This window comes from Odontesthes bonariensis, chromosome 6 (assembly GCF_027942865.1).
Source record: "Odontesthes bonariensis isolate fOdoBon6 chromosome 6, fOdoBon6.hap1, whole genome shotgun sequence".
Lineage (NCBI taxonomy): Eukaryota > Metazoa > Chordata > Actinopteri > Atheriniformes > Atherinopsidae > Odontesthes > Odontesthes bonariensis.
The window spans coordinates 37,400,466-37,423,342 of NC_134511.1; the positions used below are offsets into that span (position 1 = coordinate 37,400,466).

Here is a 22,877-nt window from a genome sequence, read left to right on the forward strand (position 1 = left end):
GCCTCACCGAACTCCTCCCAAGCCCGAGTTTTTGCCTCAGCAACTGCCGAGGCCGCGTTCCGCTTGGTCTGTCGATACTCATCAGTTGCTTCCAGAGTCCCACTGGCCAAAAAGGCCCAATAGGACTCTTTCTTCAGCTTGACGGCTTCCCTTACCGCTGGTGTCCACCAGCAGGTTTGGGGGTTGCAGCCACGAGAGGCAGCGACCACCTTACGGCCACAGCTCCGGTCAGCTGCCTCAACAATGGAGGCACGGAACATGGCCCATTCGGACTCAATGTCCCCCACCTCCCCCATGAATAAACTGAGGTGGAAGATAATAAACAAAGATAACAACAATACAAAGGTAGAAATGTCACTAACAAATCATTCAGATAAAATGCCAAGTGAATTCAACGCCGCACGTGATACAAAAAAAAGAAATAAAAATACATTTCTACATGTTTTCTGTGTTCCTTCCTGTGTTTTTAAAGCCGCTGCACAACTCTGTTTAGGCACCATATCATTTTCTGTTTTTTCACTCCTCTACATTTCCTGTTGTCACAGTTATGTATTTCCAGAAGTGGCTGCAGTCGCTTCGCTCCCACACAGGACTTTGTGGATCTGAATCAGAGGACCTCTGGAGTCTTCTGCCGTCTCTACACTCCTTGTCATCTTTCTCTCTGTCAACCTCCTCTCTGCTGGGTTTAGGAGCCCTGGCTTCATTCACTGCGTACTGGTTGATGACTCGTCCTCGGCCCATGCGTCCTCCCTGTGATCTACAAGCCCAGTCTGTTGCTGTTGGTGTGAGTAGATCATGGATCATTGCAATATATGGAGGTGTGTAAAGGTCATCACTGTTGGAGAGCATTTAGTTGTCAGTGTTGATTTTGTTTGGTACAGGGAGATCCCAACTGCAGGCGATCCGCTATTCTTAAAGATGACTCTCTGATGGAGTTTTACGATGATAACGTCAGGACGGCCTATGACATGTTCCAGAGAGGCCTGAAGATCGCAGGTGATGCACACAGGATATATCCTCAACTTTGAAACATTCTAAAGTCTATTGCATAATCAACAATGACAAACTGTTGTGGACAAAGCACTGACTTACAGTTAGTGGTTGAAAAAAAAGAGATCCACAAATACTTGTGTGAAACATAAAAAAGCATAAAAGAATAATAATATAGACAGCATACTACCGCTGTTGTTTCACAAAATTGACATGATGTGATTAAAATGGCTTCGTGCCCTTCAGGAAACGGCCCGTGTCTTGGCTCGAGGAAACCGGGTCAGCCCTATGAGTGGATATCCTATACTGAGGTACGACACATTTTTAGTTGTGTTAGCCCTTGTGTGTAACGTGTTGTTCTTCAGTGTTTTGAATGACTGAGCATCTCTAATCCTTCAGGTGGCCCAGCAGGCCCAGTGGATTGGCTGTGGCCTGATGGCTAAAGGCTACCAGCCAAATTCACAGCAGTATGTTGGGATATTTTCACCAAACAGGCCCGAGGTAAGGACTTCTCTGGTGAAAAGTTTTGTGCCTGAGCTTTTGGAGTCCTGCCATTTAAAGACCTCTTTAAAGTAACATTAGAGAATTTGGGAAATGTGTTGCTCTTTGGCTCCCCCTACAGTTGTGGGACGTAAAGCAACTGTCATAAAAACAAATCTCTGTGTGAGCCCCATCACACAGTTCAAAGTCGTCATGTTCAAAGTCGTAACAGCTCTGTCTCAGCCCTCAGGTGCTCTAGGGCAGTTTCAGGCCCTTGAATGTGCAAAACAAAAGTCAGTGTACTTCAAAACGAGTTAGAAATGCATAGTTTAAAGGTTCACAAACTTCTCTAGTGATGCTTGTAACCCCATAACTTATAGATCCCGTCCAAAGAAAGTCAGTATTTTATCTACCTTAACATGTTTATATTGTGTGTTTAAAAGCTTGAAAAAATATAATTTGCGGCATAAAAAGCAGTTAACAAACCGATGGAGCATTTCCACTTAGGAATACTAATGATGGCTTGGGACATGGATTCAGACAGCCAGGGATTTGTACATAACAAAACTGAGGAACCAATACTATTACCTTGTGCAGTGGGACTCATCAGAGTTGGTGATGAGGAACAAGCTGCATCAAAGGCATTAAAGGCGTGAAGGGATTATTTTTGAGTGGGAAAGATGTAATTTGGATGAAGAAATTAGTTTTCAGGGATTGAATAAATGCCTAGATGAATTCATTTTTTTTGTCTGCCTCTATTCATATTGAGAACATGGTGCTTGTGGCGAAAGTGGGTCTCAAAGGCAGTACAGAGAATAGCCTGTCTGCTTCCAAGCTCAATTTTTGAATATATCCATCAGGCGAGCCTATTTCTAACGTTCCTGTGTTGACTGGTCTAATGAGACACTGATGGCTCTAATGGAGCAGAAAATGATCTCTCATTTTCAATCAATAAACTCTGAGTGCTGTCCGTTTAGAGTATGGTTTTGTTTGTTTTGTAAATGGGAAATTCATGGTTGAGTAGATCAATATTCTTAAGCCCTTAAACTTAGATATTTACCTCGAGTACATGTTCATGTGTCGCCTGAGTCGGACTGTGCTGCTTTGTCTCCCTCTGCTGGTGACAGTGGGTGATTTCGGAGATGGCTTGCTACACCTACTCCATGACGGTGGTGCCTCTGTATGACACACTGGGGATGAAGGAAATGGTCCACATCCTAAACCTTAGTAAGGAAACACATCTGCATGTAGAATGACCTAAAACACAGTTCTGTTCAAGATTAAATACAATGTTCCACACTGAAATTACATTTCAACACAGTCAGCCATCATAGAGAATATTGTTTGGGAGACTGACACCTATTCAAACTCTGTGGGTTTGCAATTCCAATAAAGAGGATATAAGATAAACAAGAGAAAGGGAGATAGGTGAGCATAGTTTGATGGATACAGCTACAGTAGAAGATGCTGGAAAAGGACACACACACACACACAAACATAAGCTTGATTCTTAACCTAAAAAAAATAATTTGGAATTTTCTCTCGTCCTTGTTTAGAAAATTGAGATAAACTGAGAGAATTAAAAAGAATTCGCCCTCTGTTGGGACTTCTTCCTCACACACGTCTGAAACATACCGAGAAAACTAGCAAAGGAAAAAAACCTTTTTATACTGACAATGAAAAAAATTACCATTAGCAGCTTTAAAGCTGTGTTTGGTGGTCCAAATAGTGATTTTACCCTCTGATCAAAACAGTCCTTCACACACTCTTCGTGTGTCCGTTTAGCGGAGCTTACAGTGGTGATCTGTGACCGAGAGGAGAGGGCGGCATCTTTGCTGGAGAACAAGGAGAAAGGCTCGACTCCTGAGATCTCCTGCCTGGTTCTCTTTAATGACTTCAGCCAAGCCTTTGCAGACAGGGCAAAGAGGTGTGAGTTGGAGGTTTTGAAACTGGAGCATCTCATGGTGAGTGGGGTGTAAGCTCTAAATCACAGTGCTGGATCTTTCAAATGTATTCCCTTTAATCGAGCCATCAATGATAATGTGTAGATTGATATGAATGTTCCTCTTTGTGGACATCCTAGGACCTGGGAAGGCAGAACCTCAAAGATCCTGTGGTGAGTTTATCGTCTCAGCTGGAACATCACCGCATCAAACTGACTTATGTAAACAGCTGATCTCCCTCTAAATGCTAGCTTGACAGCTATCTATCGTTGCTCCTGTCCCATAAGATATTATTAACACTCACTTGTAAATGGGCTTAGGTTGAGAGTGGAGGAAGCCCCGAGTCATATTTTCATATTTCTTTGCTGTGTGCTGTAGCCGCCCCAGCCTAAGGATCTGGCAGTGGTTTCCTTCACCAGTGGAACCACAGGTACCGTCTGATCTCAGAAGTCTCTCCATAATTATACCTCACTCACATCATTAGAGAAATGTCCCTCAGTGCCCACTAACAACCTCTCTTTACTGCATCACTTTGGCTCCCTTTGCTGTGCAGTGCTCTGCAATAATGTTTTGTTTATTTATCCAGAGAAGCCCAAAGGAGCCATGATCACCCACGGCAACATCGTCTCCAATACTTCCTCTGTCATTAAGATCCTGGAGGTCTGTCTACACTTCCACCTCCTTGTCTAATTGAGAACAGCCTCGCAGCTACCATCACTTCCCATCTGCTTATATCTCAAACCTGTCCCCCTCCCTGCTGTGGCTAATGGTATGATTAATTGGGTGTTTGATTGCCCCTGTAGCTGGGAGATACTTTAACTAATTGCTCCTGTCTAAAGATTCCACTATCTAACAGTTGTTGAAAAAGCCATACAGCATGTTTGATTGCCTGTTAGGCTTCTCCATGTGCCGCCGCCTTGCCCTAATCTCTCCCTTGTGCTTTGCTCATTTTGTTTCCTGTTTTCTCTTAGGATTCGTATGTATGCCGAGAAGACGACGTGTCGATCTCTTACCTGCCGCTTGCCCACATGTTTGAGAGGATGATTGAGGTAGTTGCTCCTCATTTCAAAACGTTTTTGTTTGTTTTGTTTCTAAGCAAGCTTTTGCCTGTAAACCCCTCGTGAAATCTATTTCTATCCCAGCTGTCAATGTACAGCATAGGAGCCCGAGTCGGATTCTACCAAGGGGACATTTCTCTTCTTATGGATGACATAAAAACACTCAAACCCACCTTATTTCCAGTTGTGCCTCGTATACTCAACCGCATCTATGATAAGGTCTGCACATAAATTCAGATTTTGTGATAAAATGCTGTATCCAGCTCTGAGACGGGCTGCCATAACCGTGTTTCTTCTTTTTGTACATTTTCGCTGATTTCTACAAAGATCATGGGTTCCGTGACCTCACCGTTAGGACAGGCTCTGCTTCTTTTCGCTGTGAGGAGAAAGCAGGCAGAGCTCAGCAGGGGGATTGTACGGAACAACAGTCTGTGGGACAAACTGGTGTTCAACAAGATCCAGGTTAGTTGCCAAAAGCTCCAGCTGCCCCTCTGCCTGGATCATACATCTCTAAGCCGTACGATTTAACATTAAAATTAGGTAGGTTCAACCTCAGATGAAGTGCATTTGATAAATTACACAGAGTCATTATTTGGGTTGAAATAATGAGGTTGAAGGAAGCAGCCAGATACTGCCAATCAAATGTAGTTGATTAACTGATCATTATTAAATGTGAACACCTCCATAAAAGCAGAAGTGTTGGCAGTTTGCTGGTCTGGAGCTTTCAGGGGTGTGTTAATACAATAGGAAAGACATAAATAATGATCTTAAAGAAGCAATCGTCCCTGCCCATCTAGGAAGAATTTTGAAGGCCAACATTCTACAGTGAGAAAGATTACATGAGAGAAACACTGAAGATAGTTGCCAATATTCCCATCGGTGGGAACATCCCAGCATGTTCACCCCAAGGTCTGAGCAGGGACTGTGTAATGCTCGAGAAAACTGCAAAAAAACAAGCAAACAAACAAAAAAAACAAGAGCGACATCTCAGCCACAGGACCTGGACACCTTGCAGTCAGTAAGTCGATGGTGAACTCCTCTGTATAGCAAATGCGAGGCCAGCTGAAAATGAGTCATGCAACAGAAAAATGATCCCAAACAAACCTGAAATACTGAATAATAATAAAAAAAAAAGAATTGGACGTTCACATGCTGCCTCTGCAGTTTTGGTTGAAAAGAATAAATGAGTGGATGATCTACATCAACATGTGACACATGATGATTTATTTACCAGATTTTCAGTCCTGATAAGGAACAGATGATGTTTTTTGGGGGGTCTTAAAATGTAAAACTGTAGAACTGAAACAAGCTGTTCTTTCTTCTTCACATGACTGCCTTCATTCCATCAACAGACCAGTGAGCATATTTGTGATTTGTAAAGGGCCTACTTTTTACATAAGACTCTCCTGTAAATACCTAAAAGGCTACTTCAGAAATCAGCTCACAAAACCTTTTCCTTTTTTAACTTCTTATTTTCTGTCTTAAATGACATATTTTCTGTTAATCTCTGCCCTTACACTGTCACCATCTGTGTTTTGTATTACTCGCTCTACAGTGGTACATGCGAACCAGCAGCCGAGCATATTACAAATTAGAATCCAAACTTTACAAGAGAAGCACAATTGTTCCAGCAATCAATGCCAGAATCAGCCGCAGCATATTGGCCCTGTGGGAGTGTATTGGAGAGACATGTACACAGGCAAACGAGAACTGAAGAACGAGAGGGATTTTGGGTTGGCATGTCAGTACAAAAGGGAGATTCTGACCGTGGGTGAAAATGGTTCAAATAGGAATTTGCTGGGATCCACGACAGGAGTGCGTTTGAACATTTTCACATAAATGCTCCATGCATCTTCCTTTTGTTTCAGGCCAGTTTAGGAGGTAATCTACGGTTTGCCGTGACGGGATCAGCACCCATGTCCCCCACAGTGATGTCCTTCCTCAGAGCCGCTCTGGGCTGTATAATATTTGAAGGTTATGGACAGACGGAGTGCACTGCAGGTTGCACTTTCTCTTTGCCAGGGGACATGAGCACAGGTTTAAAAAAAAAAAAAAAGCAACATTTTCGTTTGAAATGCCTGTGTTTTTAGAGAGGCTACTCTTCTCCACAGCATCGATGTGGATGTCTGTTCTTTCTTTGTCTTTTTTTTTTTAGGTCATGTTGGTTCTCCTTTACCCTGCGCCATGATGAAACTGAGAGACATTCCTGAGATGAACTACCTTGTGAAGAACAAACAGGGAGAGGTGAGCTTGTGTAAAAGGTGTGATTCCTATATATTCCCAGCCAGCTTGGAGCCCAGCGATCCCTCTCACTGTTTTGTCTCGTTAGATTTGTGTCCGTGGCCCCACTGTGTTTAAAGGCTATATGAAGGACCCAGAGAAGACGGCCGAGGCTTTGGACAGTGATGGCTGGCTGCACACTGGAGACGTGGGCCAGTGGCTTAAAGTAAGATTAGACATTAGCCAGTCAAAGCGACGTGTATGTACACGGTAGCTTTCTGTAAGTGGGAAAAAAAAAAGATGCTTGTGTTAATACATCTCTTGTGTCAGAATGGCACTCTCCGCATTATTGACAGAAAGAAGCACATCTTCAAGTTGTCGCAGGGAGAGTACGTCGCTCCGGAGAGGATAGAAAATGTCTACGTGCGTTCTGTTCCTGTGTTTCAGGTGTTCGTGGATGGAGATAGTTTACAGGTACAACACATAGCACAAAGGTATTTATATTCAGCAATTTAAGTAAATGATTGCCTCAGATGCTACTAAGATGTGTGACTTTCTCTCTTATTCCATGTCATCAGTCTTATGTCTTAGGGATCGTCGTGCCTGACAGAGGGGTCTTTGTTGACTGGGCTAAAGAGCGGGGTTTTGTGGGGTCCTACGAGGAGCTGTGCCAAAATCCTGTTGGTCAAATTCCTATTTACTTATCTATTTTTTTTTAATCCCCGTCATATAACAACTTAAAAATGGCTTTGAAAAATCCTTTGCATCCTGTCTTCCAACAGGATGCAAAGAACGCAGTGTTAGAAGACATTAGAACTGTGGGGAAGGAAGCAGGGCTGAAGTCCTTTGAACAGGTGAGTAGTCAGATTTACAAGCTGCAAAGAGGGCTATGTTGACATTTTATCTCTCACCTTTGACTCATCTCAGGTAAAGGATCTTTATTTGCACCCAGAGATGTTCACTGTTGCCAACGGCCTTCTCACACCCACCCTGAAAAGCAAACGTGCCGACATCCGCAGAGTCTTTCAGGAACAGCTATCTCGCATGTACAACAAGACGGAATTTTAACTCCACACCGCACAAAGGTCAACAGTGTCCACTAAGGGAAAGAAATTAAACCTGGGAGAGCAAGATTGGAGTCCTTAAAACCAGCTGTGCCTCATCTAGAAACCTACAGTTAGATCCATTTTTTTTTTTCCTTTTCAGAAATAGTGACTCCTGTCCACATTTGGTCCCATTTTACACAGATGTGTGGTAACTCGTTGACATGATAATTACGTGAATGGAGCCAAACATTTTGGAAATGTGTCACCATGTCGCTGTTGTTCCTGTCACTAAGTAATCTCAGTGGGTTTTAAGATACAACCGTTTAATTCTAGAAATGACTTTTGTTTTTTTGGAAAAGGGATTCTGTTTAGTGTATGTGGGACATCGTCCCGTCTTAAAGTTACATTACCGTGGGTTTGTATTGTATAGTTGTTGCATCACCATGACACAAGCAGTCTATGAACATCCTGGACCTTAGCTCAGTGGTCACACGTGCATATCTTCATTTTTAGCTACGAATGATAAGAATTTCAACCTGCAATAATTTGAGAGACATAAACTAACTGTAATAAGTCACCCCTTGCAGGCTCCTTGACAAATATTCAGTGATCATCCAAACTTAAACTCATTAAGACAATAATGAAAAACTAATTGTTGGTATTCTCAGTTAATTTACTCATTGATTGACCATTACAGCTGAAAACATTTAACAGTCTGTGGTAATACATTAAAATAGCTACACCTTGCGATTAAAGTCTAAAGAATCATCTTAAATTATTATAACTTAAACTCTTACTAAGAGCACCTTCATTAATACAGTTATTTAGTGTAACACAAACAGCCTGCAGTGCCAAACAACTCAAACGACTGGCAACAAACTGAGAATTTGCTTCAACAATTTCAAAAACAAATGAAAGTATAAAATGTGACATACAGACAATAGGTGTGTGTAAATCACCTTATATCATTTTCACCACGCCGACAGTCTACCTGATGGAGGGTGGAAACAAAGGAGCGCGATGGCGATACGATTTGGTCCAAAATAAAGGGAACAAAAACAAAAGAAAACTGGCTTCCAACCCTGGTGCTGAAGGTAAAGAGAAATTACTTTCTAGGATGCCAACATTGTGTGAGGTTCTTTGCTAACACACACTCAAACCAACAATAGAACAAAGGATGGATGTTCTGAGTGAAAGAAAAGTGTCATAATCAGTATTTTCCACTAGAGGGAGCACAAGCCTTTGTTTTTTTTGGGTCAGACAGTCATTGAGCTTCCAGCCCGTGTGGTCCACCTTTTAACGCGCTGCACAGGCATGGTCTTGCATCACACAAGTTAGTTTTCATGTTGTATCCAGACTCAGGCACATTAGAGGAAGGTTAAGTTACAAATATCAAAGTTGTACACCCCAATTAAAATCCCTCACACAGGCTGGCACACAGCTAAACTTAAAAATAACTACAAAAAGGCCAAAATGCAGAACTATACAGTTTTCTTTTGGCTGACAATCTGCTGTCCATCATTTCAGATTAAATCTGCACTAATCGGGATTTCAGCGTTGGGTAATAAAAGCTACGACGGATTGATGGTAACATGGCAAATGAGACATCAAAATATTTTCTCGTTCAGATCCTACATTCAAAACAAATAATTACAGATATCTTTGAAACCACATACTGTAAACCTGGTAATTAGTTCTGAAGAAAATAGTTTTGATTCCTTTAGCAAGAAAAAAAAAATATTGGCTTTAATATGTCGCACTTGGCTGATGGCTTAGTCGATGTGGCATTCAGCTGCTTCTTAGTGTCTTTGTACAGAGAATAAAACATTAGAGTGAAGCACAAAAGAAAGGGGGGGGGTTATGAGGCCACAAGGAAACAAACTGATAGTAAAGTTAAGGCCATTGTTGTCCATTTGAACGTCAGAGGAGCTTGGAAAGAGTGAAATCCGTTCGGAGGCATGAAAAGAGCACTTCCCAATATTCAGCTTTCCTCCCTCAGTCATCGGCGACAATGGACAGAGCGCGCAACTCGCTGAGCTTGGCCTCGGTCTCCCTCTGCCTCTGCTCGTCAGTCAACCCTGCCTGGTCGATCTGGTCTGTTAACTCGCTGAAGATCTTGTACATTTCAGTGAAATAGACAACCTGTTGGGCAGGAAAGAGAGAAAAAAAAAAAAAGAGTGATAGCAGAACAAATAGAATCCTGTCTTTCCTTTGAAAAATAGAAAAATCTGGGCTGGGTGAATCCACGCTGCTCTTAAATGCCTCTCAGGAAAAACTCCAAATTAATATGTGAACTCAGCTCTGATCGCACTTTTACTTACACAAGTCTGAAGCTATCAGCTGGTCTCATACCTCTTCAACCTTCCTAATGAGAAGTGATTTAAGAGGAGAAGAAGAGACCAACAGAAATCAAATAAACCTGACAAAGCCCCAAAACCCAGCACTTCGGTGGGTAGTGACCCTGCTTTTCTTTCCCAATCTGAACAAGAGATAGAGTGTTCACTGAGAGCTTTCTTGACACTTCCCACCCCTGCTTCTTCCCCTTAGTTCATGAGTCAGGCTCCCTAGAGAGTTGCTTTGATGATTAATAGACTTTAATCACATTACAAGACTCCAGAAGAGTGGGCAGAGAATGAAAGTACAGGGAAATACAAACCCTTGAAACCCACACGCACATCTCAATATTTATTCATACAGCAATGCAAACGATGCCATGCTCTTAAGAGGGCATCACTGGCGTTTCTGAAACAACAACACTAACTGGGAAAATAGTTAACTAATTCACTTTAAGCGTCACAACCGAGTAAAATCTAATTAACTTGGGAATTTTTCCTCAGCAGAATGGACATTTTCAGCCAAAAAGGAATGAAGTGTAGTCTCTAAACCACCTTGTGAAGTGCCCTGTCTGAAAGACATTGCCTGTTTACACCAATATTTGCCACCTAAACCACATGAGTGGGCCATAAGTATTGGGTTACTGCTGTTTGTAGGGGTAAAGCGGATACATTTTTTTCCCCCAAGAGTGGTTTGTTGAAAGGGCCATCGGAAATGTCCATGCGACCAATTATGATGATGTACACCAGATCAGTATGCCCTTTGTAGCAAAGGCTACTATTACAATTACTCGGGTCACCACGAGGAGTAAATGCAGCCTGACGCAACTGTGAATAGTAACAATACAAGGACAAGTCGACGGATAAAGTGGAGTTTGCGTTTACATGATCTTTGCATGTGCATTTTAACTTAAAATTCATTCTGAGGTGCCATTATGACCACAGCACAAGTTAAGTTGCACTCAACAGTATGTTTTCACTGTAAGAGAATCAACTTAAAAACTCCTGTAGACAGATCCAGACGGATCTTCTACTGAGAATGACTGGAAACGACTTTAATAGTGAAGCTCACAACAAAAGCAGCCTTTGTGCCTTTTTTCCTGCTGCGGCGGCGAGAGAGGAGAGCCAAAGATGAAACCAAGCACAATGCTGGGGATCAGGCCTACTGACCACCCACTTGTGGATGTGGAAGTGTGTGCGTGTGTGAAAACATTCATTCAATAAAGATAACAGAGAAAATACTCATTGTGTTTACATGAATCCCTGCATGACACAAAGACGGGTTAAATAAAATATGTGAATTGAATCCCATAAATAGGTTAGCTCAGTTTAGATTTTTGGAAATATTTTATGTCGGGAATACATTGTTGCTGAATACGTCCTTAGCTCAATTCTAGTTCAAAGTGCATCACAGAACTCTTTAAATGTTATTAAATCTCGATAATCCAGTTTACTAATTAGGGGTGTGCCAGTGACCGTCCCAAAGAGGAAATGACATGGAGTGGCAGGTTTGGGCTGGGGGAGGGGGCACATTGTCACCAACTTCAGACACCCAGCTGCTTTAAGAAAAGCTTCAGGTTAGAGGAAGGCTTGCAGGACTGCAGTGGAGCCAGACAGATGAGGCCTTCCTCACAGCAGTGTGGGCCGTCACTGGGGGTTAATCACATTAGGACTGCGTGGAAGGAGACCGGCTGCCTGAGTTAAACACACCCTTCATCAGAGACTTTATCTACTGTTAACAGAATACTGTTGGAAGGGTGTGTCTGTGCAGCTGCGAGAGGCTCTTTGTGTCTGCTTTTCCAGTGAGGTTCACTAACCTGCGCCCGGATGAGAGCCTCAAAGCTTGGCTGGAAGTAGTCAATGCGGCTCTGGTAGAACTTGGGCATTTCATCCAGCAGCTGCTTGTTTTTGGCCTCAAAGTCTTCCCTTACCGGTCGGAGCTCATCTCTTGCCTGGAGTGTGGAGGAAGGAAGCCAAGTCATAAATGGTCTCTTTTAATTCATGTTGTCTTTCACTTTATTCAACATTTTTCAACAAAAATGTTCACGTTGAGTTTCAGATTTAGAGAACACGTACCGGCAAACAAGTTAGTTTTAGGTAAATTCATGACTTGATCCCGCATTAGTGTTCTTTTTCTCATTGTTCCGAAAGATATTTGCCTAATTCCCACGGAGATGCAGTGCAAAAAAGGCTGTAATCACGACCACAGTGAGGAGGAGTGGGTAATGTGGGCAGACTTGGCTGTGAGTGGATTCCAGCACCACTGATCTCTGTGTGAATGTATTAGTGGGTAGTCTACTGTAGCCATGGAGTTATGGAATGCACAAAGAATAAGTGTGAGAGGGTGAGCATTTTTATTAAGGGGAAGGGGTAGTTTCAATATTTATACAACAGCATATTGTTTATCAGCTGCATTATGGTATGGTCTCTCCACTTTGTTTTGTTTTGTCCCCCCCCCCCAACATCAAAGTTGAAATGGATTCCAAATGTTGTGTGAGGATCATTTCTTTAAGTGCACCGGGATTCTAAGGGCAGAGATGTAGGGGTGTCTTCAATGCTTTGTTCCCCTGACAGTGCTTTTCTCAGTGTGTGTGGGTGGCTCACCATGTGAGTATGTGTTAGAGGCAATAGCATAGGCAACACTGCAGCACTATCTGTGAATGTGTGCGCTTCTGTAGTGGCCTCATGGCGTGTCTATGTGTGTCTACAATTCTCAATTACATGCCTGTAGATGTGCAGCAGAGCCTTTTTGAAAAAGCACTACTTGAGAGCCTGGTAGCTTGCGTGGGTGACGGAGTGCACATGTACAGTATGCATGTGCTCAACTATTTTTGTTCATATCCAGTCAGCATTTGTGTCGTTTTCCACTTATCATGTTCTATTCACAATACACACAACATGGAAGAGCAGGTAACCTCTGCTTCCCCTGCTGTTAGAGGGACCATTTGAGAGAACCAACATGCGCACTGTTGCAAACTGACGGTACCTGATGTAGTTTGACCATAACTGGCCCCGTTTTTTCTTTCTCTTCATATTTCTCAACCTTGGATTGCAAGCGTTTGTAGTCCTGCAGCGCCTGTTCTCGACGTTTCACTGCCATGTTGAGGCTGGGGAAGACGCCACTGTACCTGAAATGAATTGGCACACAGAAAGCTTAGTGCAACATGGTGTAGAACGCAATGTCTGCAAATGCAAAGACACAAAGATAAAAACCAAAAGAAACACCCCAAATGATCAATTATTCTGAGAGAAACTAAACTTACTGAAAACACTGTAGCAGCTTTCTCTAAGCTAAAAAAAAATGCATTCAGCACTGCATAAAAACCATTATGGTTTAATAAAATCACTTTCCTCAACATCTTATTGTAGAGGTACTCTCAAACCCCAGAGGACAGCTCTGCATTAAACTTCCTCTCATCTATTATCTAATTACTATAGTTTAGAATGGCATGAAACAATTCATTTTGTGACAATTATCATATTCCAAATGAAAATATATTCTTGCAACAAGAATCCTGGTCTTGTGCACTAAAAATAGGAAAACATTTGTCTGTAACTTAGCAACAGGAGTCTGAGCTTCATCCTGGGACTTGTTGCACTGATTTTGTGGCTGTTTTCAATGGGAAACAGGAATACTTTATACAAATATATAAATATCAAACCTAATAATATTTTATCAAACACAAAACAAAAAAATAAACAAACAAATAAAATACAAGGTTAACGTATTCCTGAATGTATTCAATCCCCATCGTTAATTCTTTAAAAGGTGGTAGATGAGCGCCATATGCTCAAGTTTTTAAAAGCTTGAGATGTGCAACGAACAGTAAAAGGCAGTGTGGAGGGGATGCAAGACATCAGGAAACTTTAAGTACAATCCCACTCTCTTTCTCTCTCTATATATATATATTTATAGGTTTAATAGGAAAGGAAAACATCCATTATAAAAAATCTTTTGTGGTTCATATGCTTAAATAGAGACCAGTGAAAACATTTTTCAAAGGCAGGTTACCAGATTATTCACACAGATGCCAGCTACATGCGAGTCAACAACGAAAACAATCGTAATGAAGAATTAGATCAACCTTTTTTGAATGACTCATTTAAAGCATTTTATCAGCTGTGTAGGCAAACTACTACAATAGTTTATTATGTGAGCCTGTACCCATAGCGTTATTAGCCACAAAATGTGTGGGCTATATGATTTACGTCCCTCTCCATGCCAACCCTTGCCCTGCTCAGTACAGCAGATGAGGGAACCACTGAGAACCTGTGAATTGATTGTGAAATCCTAGATTACAACTGTGTCTGGCATTGCACATCACACGAGGCTGACGGGGGAAGAGGGGGGGACTAAGGCTCAGTCTCAGACAAGCAGGGATTGTTTCCGACAGGAAGTTAAGCAAGGAGTGGTCTTGAAGTGTTTGAGTGACATCACAGAGCTCAGCTCAGCCCAGCCCCACAGCCCACGCTCTACCACTATTTATAAAATATCACCCTGGCCCAGTTTACGGCAGGGGTGGATGCCGATCCTTACGTCTACTATCTGCTCCAGTGTACACATACTTGAAGTGCCAAGGGATTATGTAATTGCCCTCTAGGCATGACTGCTCTCCAACATAGTCGGCCTGGCTGATGACAACGCAGCAGCAACCCATCTTTAAAAGACACAAAGGCTCACAGAATTTTCACCAATGCCAGTCACCTGGTGTTATTTCCTCATGACAAACCCCAACGGCCTCCTGTTAGCGCCCAATAGTGGGACAGCACTGCCAGCAACTACTACGTTTCAGCCCACAGAGACTTGACCCCACCACTGTCCCATGGCTGAGGGAGCAGAAAGAGCCTGCTCCTCATTAACCCATTCCTGTCCTTTCTACACTGGATGCCTCACTGTTATAGGCTTCTTTGAGTCCCAAGTTGGTAACAACAACTTAGCCGAGTTCCCAAGCGAGAATATACATCCTTTGTATTAGTTTTCTCAAAAACAATCCATGCCTGGGATATTTCCCTCGATGTCCCAGCCTTGGCAGGACAACTACCGGTCAGCCAGTATGGCCCACATTTACAGTCAGTTTTGAGTGCTGCGTTGTTAGACACTGCAAGAGGGGGCCAATGGTACACCACTGTCCATGTGACAGGTCAGGGTGTGGTGAACAGGCTGGATGGAAATAGCATCTGGACCAGAGTGTGCTTATGAACGGCTGCCAATCCACAGACAGGCAAGCCTGACCCGTCATCCAAGCCCACGTCTGGTCTAGACACCCTCAGTCTCGGAGGCTGCCTGTCCCTCTTTACTATCACCATAGCATAACTCACAAGAACACACAGCATGCCGCTAAAAATGTGGGAAAGTGAATTGCTTATGTGCAAATTGCTGCCCGTACACATGAGAAGTTTACATAATTTGATGAGTTTTGTTTTAGTGTGCTTAATGTTGAATGTAATACAGTTTAACATCTACCTGTAAATGGTTTTCAAAAAAATTTTTTTTTAAAAATTTGCACGCCCTGCAGTGTGAGCCAAACAGTCCCCTTAGCTCCAGGCTCATAACCTGCTCCAGGGGGAAGAGTCTTCCTCTGATAGAGAGGGTGACGGTGCTTTGCCCAGTCCTAGCTCATCCCCGGGTAGAAGTCTCGAAACAGGCTTGACGTCTGTCTCACCCAAAAGAGCAACGTAGCAGAAAGGGCTAGGTTAAGAGGCCCAGATAACACAAATGCTTTGATACCCACACACTCCCCTCCCCTCACATAAACACAGTGATGTCATTCAGTGACCCTGCAGAGTGGATCAAACTCATGTCTGGGCCTAAGAGAAAGAAAGACACTGAAGTAAAAGTGAGGGGCTGCTTTTACCTTTGTTTACCGTGTGTTTTACCAGACTTAAGTATAAAGGATTGGATGCCAGAATCTTAAATGGCAATCACACATGGACATAATCATAAAACCCAACAAACATACAGTACATACACATAAACTAACACACACTACCCAGTGAAAGTATTCCATTAACATAACCGTCTTCTTTTCAACTCTTCTCTAATTGTCTTTACAATGTCACAAGATCAGAGTATTTGGAGATAAGTAAACAACAAAAAATATTCATTAGCGAGAGACTAATGGAATCTTAATGGATTGTTTAAAGCATGGCAGCTCTTGTAACTTGGTTCTCTTTAAAAGACAGCTTTATAAACTAATGTTGCAAAAAAAGAGGGTAAAAAGCAAAACAGAGAGGTCAGTTTAGTTTGGCACTGAAATTTCAACTTACTTCCTCTGCTCTATTTCAGAATCATGTAAATGCACAAATGCTTTATGGTCTAAAATACCATTTTTGCGAGACAGCACCCCCTCTAAAATCTGGGCTGGTGTTTGCATATGTGTGTGTATATTTGTGTGAGAGTGTACACTGTCCTGAGACAGTTCTCTTCCTCAACCAATCCACGGCTATGGGCCCAGGAAGCTGGGCCCTTTGCCATATTCTGAGCCTGCCCACACGTCCGCCTGCCGCCCACCAGGAAGAGGAAATTAGAACCATTCCATCCTGTCATTGCTCTACCACCAGAGCACATGAGGGAGACAGGGCTTGACACAGACGCTGACTTAACCTGGTCATGTTTTCACAGAGGATTTGTTTTACATTTTCAAAAAATGACAGCATTTTGAGGGAGAAAGTTACACATAAATTTATACAAAAACAGATGCTCGTGCTCTCTAAAAAAGCACATGTTTAATCTGCGGGGAGGAGCCAAGAGGAGGAAGCAAACCTTAACAAGCATTCCGGAAGATGGGTGGGATAATGTAACCACTCCCTTCAGTACCTCTGGTTTGCATGTGTGTGTGTGTGCATGTATATGTGTAAGCAAAGTAAGGCTTAAGGAATGGAATACCACTCACTGCCTTTCAAATGTGGGCGAATATTAGGAATGAAAAGCTAATAAACTGTCTTCCAGACACACACTCACCGCAGCAGCAGCACTCATTCCCCAATTCATTTTAACAAGCTAAGTTACAAGACTGAAGGCCTTCTTGTGGCCCTGTACTACAACTATACTTTCTACTCTGCGTGTAGAGCAGAGCAAGGTTAAATAATAAAAAGGTTACAGGGCACTGAACTTTGTCTACCCAGAATGCTGAATGACTTTAGTGCATAAGGGACATCAGGCCGCAAAACAAAACTAAATAGCCTCTACAATACAACAATATTATTTGAATAGTCTTATTTGATAGATAAATAAATAAATAAATAAATCCAACCTTCATGAGAGTATAAATATTTTTTTCACTAGGACTAATCAACACTAGCCTTGCATACACAGACTTTTAAAAAGGTAATAGCAGTTACACAAGAAATTTAAAATAACACTTACTTTTTCAGAGGGTCAACGACTGTCTTCTGAATCTGGTTGACCTGTGATTGAAGAAAAAAAACAGTAAAAACAGTTGTTAATGTATGCAATACTCATAAGAGACGAGATAATACAAATTGTTATTCATTGTCAAATTGAATTACATCAGTCAGATCCAAATAGCTTCTACATCTCTCGCTCATTAGCTGCATAGTAATGCCAACACTTGTGAATACATCAGGAAGAGCAATTAAAAAAAGAAAAGGGGAAAAAAAAGGAAGAAGAAACACAAGACAAAAAGAAACTTTGGTGACGTTGACTCTTATTGTGCACAAACCCCGAGGAAAAATCCCTGAATATTCATTGAGCTTGCGATACAAAAGGATAAAACTGTCAGGGGACAAACATGAAAGCAAAGCCCAACTGATTTCAAATCCTGTGCAGGGTGGGCTGCCTTGCAAGATGAAAGTTCTTAACAAACAAACATTTTAACAATAACAGTTTCTATTTTCCAGCTTTCTCCTTCTGGTTGTCAGAACCGACAGAGGAAGGAGGGGGACAGGGGGTGTTAAATGGAAGTAAATGAACATCACATCATGAGGCCCCCAGAACCAAGTACCATCAACAGAAGTTAGCACAGAATTAATAAAGTTTCAAACATCATTTAAATTGCAGACTGTTGCATAAAAGAGCCACATTAACAAGACAATCAACTCAAGTGTTAAACGTGCAAGGAACAGTGAAAGAGAATTTCAAGAGTGAGATGCGAAGTGACAGCTGCAAGAGAACAATGAGCAGCTCCGGTAATCATACGTTCAATTGCTATTGGAAGGACAGTCAATCACACAACAGCAAAGAAGCAAGATCGCAGCTGTGCTTTGAAAAAGTGCCCTGACCATCTATGAGAACATACAGCAACACTCGCTGCTTCACACAAGCAGATTTACAAGTACAAAATGGTTGATTGTGGTTTGAGGGAAAACAGAGAACCAATAACAAATAAGTACATGGGAATTCACATTTTCTTTGTTTTACATATTCACACCATCTCCCCCTCCCCGACTTGAGCTGCGCTGCTGCTTTTAAGGTGAGAGCATGCATCGAGGAGGGAGAATAACAGCGGCATATTTGCTTAAGCATGCTGGTGCCCTCTACCCTCTGCCCCTTCCCACAGAGATGGGAGGGGGGGGGGGGGGGGGGGGGGGGGGGGGCAGAGCTATTCCTTGGAGGCCCAGCAGAGCCTGAGGCCGATGCTCAAGCAGCAGTCTCCATCAGTGAGTCACGGAGCAGAGGCCATTCCGGCACACAGGCCTCCCAAAAATATACACAGATCGCAGAGGAAATCAATATCCCTCCAAACGGAGCATCCTCTACTGCGCTGCCGCCATCTACACTGGGGCTCAGCTTCGGTAGCAGTATGCCGGCGGGGCTGTGCACCCTCCTCAGCCCCAGAAATAAACACACAGACCTGGACCGCTGCTGCCTTCATTATCGCAGCACGTTTTATCTGCTGGCTCTCTCACTTGTGGGCCCTGCGGCAGAACATGTTGTCTCAACACGAAGAAGAGCAAAGGGTGGATGCTTTTGTGTCTGTTTTGCTGGAGCAACAAGGTTTGCTGTTGGTGCCGTCAGAATCAACAGCCAGCTTGAAGGGAGAAGTCAGAGTAGTGTTCCAATGAGCTGCGCTGGATTATAAACACCTAGCAAACCTAGAGGTGATGCAGACAACAGACTGACCAGAAAGTTCTCACAATCACTATTTTGCCTCAAGCTAACTTTTAGACACTCTACAAAAAGGAGCCACGTAACCCAGCCCAAATTTGGAACAAAACATTGAGTTCAGGCAAAGATTTCTATTTGGTGAGATTGAAAGAAGAGAGGAGAAAATCCAGTGTGGCTGAGGTGTCAAAATCCACTCTTGTGCTGAAGATGCCTTCAAATGACATGGACATGAGAGGACCAAACGTCACTTATCCATTTACAGTCAAGTGTGCTTGTCAGCATGTTTTTCCCCCCTTCAGTTCAGAATTCCAAGGCCAGTGAAAATGGGGAAAAAAGTTCATTTGACATTGTACAATATCTGAGGAATGTGACAGTATTCCTGTGAAAACAGTCACACTGGCAGGAGTGAACTCCTGGGCACTCAACCAAGCCAAGTCCTGGAACACACGCACCCCGAGTCATAAACCAAGCGCTCAGTCCAACCTACATTTTAGCTTGTCTAGTCACTCAAAATGGCTCCTGTAAAATTTGATGAGCTTTAAGGAAAGCCTGCCTGAAACAGTGGTATCGTAATGCTGAAGAGGCAAGGCAGAGACAAAAATGACAACAACAAAATAGCAGTTACATAATTTCCACCCCGCACTTTCAGAATGTTTTCTATTCAATACGGCAACCTTTCTTTTCTGTTAGACATTTAAGTCACTTTCTGTCAAAGTAGTGATGTTCTTTCCGTCATACGATGCCTGAAGGACAAAACTTATTCAGCTTACTCTGTAATGACATTCAGGTCTTTATTTGGGTTGTAGCATGGACATTGTTAACTCACATCCTTTCAGAACAGGTTGTTCTTTGATTTTCAACAGAAACTGCTCTTAAGTTTTCACAGAGAACACAAAGCAAGCCTTCTCAACCAAATAGGAACATTTCTAGGCGACACATGGGTCTGAATTCTTGCAATGATACAATTTGGCTTTACTGTGGAACAATAGAATTATCCACCATTTTCAAAGGTGTTTGAAATGGTTAATTTTACCATTTTTTTCCTACCTTATTGGATCATTATTGTGGAAAAGGTTATGAAAGGATTCTGGTTATCAATATTTGAAAATAAATGGAATAATTTTGAGGTAAAATAAGCTGTGAAAAACCTAGCCCACCTATTAGCAGGGTAATGACTCAAAAAACAAAGATGGAAAATAGTCAATCGGTTTATGCCTTAGTGTGATCTACTGTTCTCTCCTGTTTTTTTTTCCTCTTCAAGTGTCTACCCTTCGCAGTGTAGTGCCTTGAGGATGCACACATGCGCTGCCACTGTGATTCACAATACAACTACCTGTGGCAATGATTCTAATCAAAAACCGAAATGCACGAGGCAAATAAACCGAAGAGGCCAAAGAATAGATATTCAGAAAGTACAGCTGTGGAGGAGCTGAAAAAAAAATAAATAAATTTCAGAATATGTATGATAAGTCCTTGGGAAAAAAAATAATAATACGAGGGCGAGAGGGATCAACACTAGAAAAGATGCGTTTAAGATTAACAAATGCAGAAGATATGTCTCACCCAAACAAAGAATATATACAACATGAGGGCAAAAGTGCACATAGAAAGACATGGAACCCATCTATGTGGGTTGTTCTATTCAGTTCTACATAAAATTCTGTAATACTGCTTATGAAGCATACATCTTTTTAAAAAAAAATATTCTGTACGCAGTTGCTGTTGTCTGTCACTTTATATCACTTAAAGACTATATGGAGTGATCCAACAGTTCGTAAAAATGTTCAAAAAGAAGATAAATGTTTCTTTAAGTGAGCAATGCAAGCAATAGTGTGTACTTGTTCACAGGCTGTGAGTAACTCCTATGAATTTTGCGCCAGGGCAAATTACCCTGTTGAGTAAAGGCCCCTCCATTGTAGTTGAGTTATTTTAGACACCAGTGAGTCACAAATGCATCAGTTTTCACAGCTGATAACCAGTAGCTTCAGCTTATAGTGGATGATATCACAGATGCTTTTCAAAAACAGCAGAAGGAAAGACATAAGGATAGTTTTTAGTATACAGGCAGCACAATATTGACAAATATGAATGCATCCAATTTTGACAGAATCTCAACTAGCTTTCCCCTTTTCTGGAGCTCAGAGAACACAGAGAAAGACAGGAAAATGGTGAGAAAAGGCTAAAGATGATGGGTGTAGAAATGAGTCCAACCTTCTCCTGGTTAAAGGCGTCCATCCGTCTCATGGCTGTGTCTAAAGCTGCCATGGACTCCAGGAAGGCCTGGTCCTGCTCACACAGCGGGTTACTCAGCAGATCTGCAGAGATCTTCACGGCTGCTTTGGACATGGCTGACAGCCACAAACACACAGAGAAAACTATCAAACACAGTTAAACGACTCAGCGAAAACACCAGTATACCAACAATCTTTCATATCAGGTTATGACTTCCCGGTCAAACGGCTACTGATGAGCTGCACTGAAAATGGCTTCATAGAGATCTGGAACAGTCAGTGGTCCTTTTTTTCTTTTAACTCGACAGATTGTTTTCAGGCAAATTTTTACAAGACAAGTATAACAGTGTGACATTTCTGCATCTTTTACTATTTCAACTTGTAGCCTTAAATAGCTTGGCTGCTCACACGGATGTTAGTGAAGGGTCAGGAAAATCAAAAAGTGACCTGAGGGTATCACAAGCAGTGACATTAATGTCCATAATTATCCAGCAGTGATACATGAGGAAACCAGTTAAGGTGCTAAGTATTTAATTCTAAAAGCTTAGTCACTGCCGACCAGCGAGTCCTGTCAATTTCCCTTACTGCAGGGTCACCAGGTCTCCACTGTGGTGGTCCGCAATGTCATTCGGATGACTCAAGTGATTCACTCATCCCACAGACGGACACCGACCCAACCACCTTGGACAGTAGCTGGCAGTAGTGGTCTAAACTCGGTGAGACTGCACACTAGAACGAGGACTACCATTTCCAGCTGCAGTCCAAGACACTGGAGTCGGAGTCTCCAACCTCACTAGACAATCAGCTCAAAGACGGTGCAGGCCGCCACAATAGTGGCACGGCAAGCCTGGAATGAAAGGAAACATAGGAGGGAACAAGCCGGGACCTTCTGTTCTCAGTTACACCCCCAAACTTTCCTATTCTTCTGTTATTCAAGTAATATTGTAACCATGATTAGTCCTGTAAGATTGTCCGTCACTTGTTGATTTTCAGTGAGTAAAGCTCTGAATATCACTACCTCCGACTAGAACAGTGTATCAAATGCAGTGCTGACATGCAGAGTAGGTATACTTCTATGCTGGTAACAGTTGGTGGAGATGGGACCTGTGCAACAGATGGAATCCATTAACAATAATGAGGCCCTGACAGCTATGACACTTTGATGATGCAGACATCCATATTCCAGAGCACAAAGGAGAGGAAATGAAGGAGCCTCTTGCTGATCCATCCGTCCCCGCTCCTCCACCCCCACAACTGACTATTTACCACAGGCCATGTCTACTGCTACTCCCCAAATACACAAATCCAAAACCAACAAATAAGCAAATAAATGTAGAGTAAACATGGTTTCTGTTGCTGACAAATGCATGGATAAATGATCACAAAGACCATATAACCCTAAACGAGCATGGCACAAAAAGGAGGACAAAACCCACCCGCACCGATAGCATGTGAAGAAAACACTGTAAAGGAAACTAAAGGAAGCAGGGACTCGTATTCACTTACTGT

General features: G+C 42.4%; 2 protein-coding genes across 3 annotated transcripts in view; one reads left to right on the forward strand and one right to left on the reverse strand.

The window, feature by feature from the left end:
- Positions 1–547: 547 nt before the first annotated feature.
- acsl2 (acyl-CoA synthetase long chain family member 2) lies at positions 548–8,151 on the forward strand. Of its 2 annotated transcripts, XM_075468676.1 has the most exons (19): positions 548–784; positions 882–996; positions 1,237–1,301; positions 1,390–1,491; positions 2,598–2,697; positions 3,256–3,434; positions 3,554–3,586; positions 3,792–3,843; positions 4,000–4,073; positions 4,385–4,462; positions 4,556–4,690; positions 4,799–4,933; positions 6,340–6,508; positions 6,627–6,715; positions 6,801–6,917; positions 7,022–7,165; positions 7,270–7,371; positions 7,474–7,545; positions 7,619–8,151. In XM_075468676.1, the coding sequence occupies exons 1-19, from the start codon at positions 548–550 to the stop codon at positions 7,757–7,759; spliced, it is 2,139 nt and encodes a 712-aa protein (XP_075324791.1). In that variant the 3' UTR covers positions 7,760–8,151. The 2 variants fall into 2 exon arrangements, with proteins under 2 accessions (XP_075324791.1, XP_075324792.1); XM_075468677.1 differs by lacking the exons at positions 7,474–7,545; positions 7,619–8,151 and having other exon boundaries at positions 7,022–7,185; positions 7,270–7,362.
- Positions 8,152–8,389: 238 nt separating this feature from the next.
- The window catches only part of bin3 (bridging integrator 3), a 39,265-nt gene continuing 24,777 nt past the window's right edge, over positions 8,390–22,877 (reverse strand). The window contains exons 5-9 of the mRNA XM_075468679.1: positions 21,349–21,485; positions 17,437–17,477; positions 13,057–13,198; positions 11,888–12,022; positions 8,390–9,879 (exon numbers count right to left, since the gene is read on the reverse strand). Coding sequence (XP_075324794.1) covers positions 9,733–9,879; positions 11,888–12,022; positions 13,057–13,198; positions 17,437–17,477; positions 21,349–21,485 — 602 coding nt within the window. The 3' untranslated portion in view covers positions 8,390–9,732. The remainder of the gene's footprint in view (positions 9,880–11,887; positions 12,023–13,056; positions 13,199–17,436; positions 17,478–21,348; positions 21,486–22,877) is intronic.

Coding starts and splice junctions, on each gene's coding strand:
- acsl2 (XM_075468676.1), top strand. CDS start 548: ATGTATTTCCAGAAGTGGCTGCAGTCGCTTCGCTCCCACACAGGACTT. Junction 3,587..3,791: donor AGAACCTCAAAGATCCTGTG/GTGAGTTTATCG, acceptor TGTGTGCTGTAG/CCGCCCCAGCCTAAGGATCT. Junction 4,691..4,798: donor TCAACCGCATCTATGATAAG/GTCTGCACATAA, acceptor ATTTCTACAAAG/ATCATGGGTTCCGTGACCTC.